General features: G+C 57.9%; 1 protein-coding gene across 1 annotated transcript; it reads left to right on the forward strand.

Moving 5' to 3' along the window:
• Positions 1-1,022: 1,022 nt before the first annotated feature.
• LOC121917779 (protein ALP1-like) lies at positions 1,023-2,058 on the forward strand (the record flags this gene model as incomplete). The annotated part of the gene is made up of 2 exons (XM_042443902.1): positions 1,023-1,149; positions 1,321-2,058. Coding segments are annotated over 2 exons (832 nt in total), but the record flags the coding sequence as incomplete, so codon positions are not given.
• Positions 2,059-3,624: the final 1,566 nt, after the last annotated feature.

A 3,624-nucleotide genomic window follows, 5' to 3' on the forward strand; every position in this document is an offset into this window, starting at 1 on the left:
TTAAGGATGCAATTCTTCCCTAAGATTTCAGTCTTAAAGGAAACAATGGCGGGTTACAGACGGGCAGGGGAGGACGTCTTGGAGGTTTATTCAGCTGAATGCGGAGCCTCCAGACGGCCCGCCCCGGGGGCGTGCTTCAGGTGTTGGAGCTTCCACATGGGGGGCAATGAAGACGCCTCACCTGGGTCCGTTTCGGACCCGGAGCTTCCATACCGCCACCTCGGAGGACGCTGCAAAAAAGAGGCAGCTTCCGCACGGGCGGCCCAAAGCGCGGCTTTTTTTTTCTTTTGCCGCATGAGAAGTGCGCAGCTGCGGCAGTCAGCCAGCAGCCAGCAAGTTCCCTTTTGCTGGCTGCGAAGTGCGCATGTGCACCGTTAAAGGGCCCAGGTCCCTTTAAACTTTTTTCCCCGCCCTGCCCAAGAACAAAGGTGGCCTCCTGCCAGCTGGTGATCAGCTGGTCTTGGCATCCTTGCCCGCTTGCGCATTGCGAGTACCACCACTGGCATCATGGATGCCTCCTCTCCTTTGTTCCCTGTGGTCTTAATGCAGCTGCAATCCACAGCCACAGCTGTCGCCGCTGCCACCGCTGTCTTCCCCGCCTCCTCTGCCCCCTCCGCCTCCATTACCGCTGCAATGGAGGTCCCATCATCCACCACCATCACAGCTGTAGACTTGGATGACAGCAGCAGTGATGATGATGATGGCACAGAACAGCGAACGGCAGCGGCTGCCATAGCGCTTCATATGGCTACTGTTGGCGGTGCCATGGCCCTGGCCAGAGTGGCACGTCTCCGCCGATGGTGGCAGGTCCCTGCATCGCAAGACTTGTGGGACAACTTTGTCTCAACCATATGGTCTGACGAGCAATGGAGGCATTTCTTCCGAATGCCCCGTGCCCTCTTCCACAGGCTAGTGGGCATCCTGCGCCCAGAACTGGAGAAGGCAGAGACAGTGATGAGGAAAGCCATCCCGGTGGAGAAGAGAGTGGCCATTGGTGTCTTTGCACTGGCACACAAATCCAGCTATATTGTGACAGCGGCGCTCTTTGGGACTGGCGTTGCCACCGTGGGGGAGATCGTGGTGGAGTTTGCCCTGGCCATGGAGAAGCTGCTGCTGTCAAGGACCGTGTACCTGGGGAACCCACGCGAGGTAAGGACAGCCACACCACCTTCCCTTTAATCTTTGGCAGCCCTGTGGTATTCTGTGTCAAGTGTCACCCCCTCACTGTACATTTGCTGCTCTTGCTATGGTGCAGTTGCGCACGTGTAATAGAGTTGTCATCTCAATTCCTCTGTTTCTCTCCCTTCCTTTCCCCCACAGATTATGGATGCTTTTGGTCACCGCGGCTTTCCACAAGTGGTTGGCCTCATGGACGGCTGTCACTGCCTGATCATACTACCCTTGGGGCTGAGGAATGCCTATGTCAACAGAAGGGGCTCCTATTCTGTCATCCTGCAAGGGACATGTGACCACACAGGAAGATTCGTGGACGTGGAGCTCGGGTGGCATGGGTCAGCGCACGATGCCAGGGTGGCACGGAATTCTCTCATCTACGAGGCCATGGAGGCTGGCATCTATGTGCCAGGGAACCCCAGCATCAACATCAGAGGCCAGCAGATCGGGCCCCTGATACTGGCTGACTCTGCCTACCCGATTCGGAAATGGCTCATGACACCCTTTAAGACCCCCCACACTCCCAGACAGAAGCTCTTCAACAAGAAGTTGAATCGCGTCAGGGGCGCCGTGGAGAGGTTGTTTGGCAGATTGAAGGCGAGATGGCGCTGTCTCACTGCCCCACTCCTGGTGGCAGAGGAGAACGTGGTGCCCATCCTGGTATCATGTGTCATTCTGCACAACATCTGTGAGACCAAGGGCAGGGTCCTGGATGAGGGCATGCGATATAGGCGCCGTTTTGTGCTGCCCGCCCCGGCACCAATCAGGAGGGATGAAGAGGATGCCAAGAAGGCAGCAGGGGAGGCTGTGAGGAATGCCCTGGCAGATTTTTTTCTGACAAGGAGAATCTGAAGGATGGCTCCTGTGCCATCATCTGTGATGTCAGAGTGCATTGTTCTGTAATAGCATAAGCACATGAATAAATGTATCCCATTATCCACAGTTTGAGTCTGCCTATCATTCCTGATCTGTGGTGTGGGCATGTTTTGCCACGTGCCTGAGGGGGACACACACAAACACACACACACAAAAGGTCTCCTGGCGCCTGTTTTCCTGGGGCAAAAAGATACATCAGCTCCAACTGCCAATTGCCCCTTTGACAATGTATCAATCCCCCTCAAATTCAAGCTTTCCTAATGGCCCATTTGAATGTATCAATAGGGCACCCAGAGGGCATCTATTGGGGGAGAGATTCAAACTGCTCCTCTGAAAACTTTCATTGGCCTAGGACCACCGTGGCCTAACGGCCCAGAGCCGCAGGTGCCCATATATACCCATGCGCAACTGTGCAAGACCCCAGGACGGTGATCGACATGGCAGAGCCACGCAGGAGGGTCCCGGTCCGAATCGCTTATTGGACCGATGAGGAGGTCGGGATCCTCCTGGACTCCCTGATACCACAGGCAGCCGCGAGGAGGGTGATGGCTAGCACCAACAAGCCCAACCGGGGGCATTTTCTCGAGGCATCTCGTGCCCTCTGAAACCAAGGGTTTCAAAGAACGCTGCACCAATGTAGAGTTAAATTTAAAACTCTCAAGGCAGCGTTCTTCGAAACCCTTGAGGATTTCGGAGAGGCGCCCCCGGTTGACAGGCAGCCACCATTCTTCTCGCGGCTGAAGGACCTGTGGATCAGGGGAGATCGGCCCAGACCGGAAGATCGCCATCCTCCAGGTAAGCCAGAGCTCTTGCCATGCCCTGTCCTCCCCTCCTTGACCCTTCCCTTGCCCTCCTGTCCCTCCTGCATGGTGCCAATGCCATCCCTCCTCTTCCCTTCTGCAGGCGTGCGGCCGAGGCGGAGGCGGAGGGAGGGAGGGCACCCTGCCAGGTCGCCCTCTCCACCATCCTCGGGGGACGAGGATGTCCCCGAGGGTGGGCCACAGCCAGGACCAGCTGCTGTGGCCCCTCCGCAGCCAGAGCAGGCTCCTCTGGCGGAAGGTAGGTCCCCAGGGTGAGGGGTGGGGGTTGCCTGCCTGCAGCCCCCACGACACTTGTGCCCTCGTCTGCCATGCCAGCATGGTAACTTGGGCCTTTCTTTCCCCTTTGGCAGGGCTTCATGTCCTTGCTGCTGCCGCCGCCGTGCGGGAAGAGGAGCCTGGGCCAAGCCGCCACCTGCCTGGCCAGCCAGGGGACTTGGCCCTGGATGACAGGGCCATGGATCGCCTGCTCCAAGCCCGGCAGCAAGGTAAGTGTAGAGTTGAACCCAGGGAAGGGAGTGGGGGTCCCCAGAAACCCTGCCTGTGGGAGTGGGTGATGGGCTCCACAGGCTGATCCTAACCATCCTCTTTCTTTTCCTCCCACAGAGAACCAGACGGAGCGGAGGTTTTCTGCCCTGGAGGACAAGGTGGAGAAGCTGGCGGAGAGAGTCTCCTCCATGGAAGAGACTCTCCAGGAACTCCTCCGCCGGCTTCCCGCCCCACCGCCTCCTCCCCCTCCCTGAAGCAGCTTCCCTCC

Source organism: Sceloporus undulatus, unplaced genomic scaffold, assembly GCF_019175285.1.
Source record: "Sceloporus undulatus isolate JIND9_A2432 ecotype Alabama unplaced genomic scaffold, SceUnd_v1.1 scaffold_705, whole genome shotgun sequence".
Lineage (NCBI taxonomy): Eukaryota > Metazoa > Chordata > Lepidosauria > Squamata > Phrynosomatidae > Sceloporus > Sceloporus undulatus.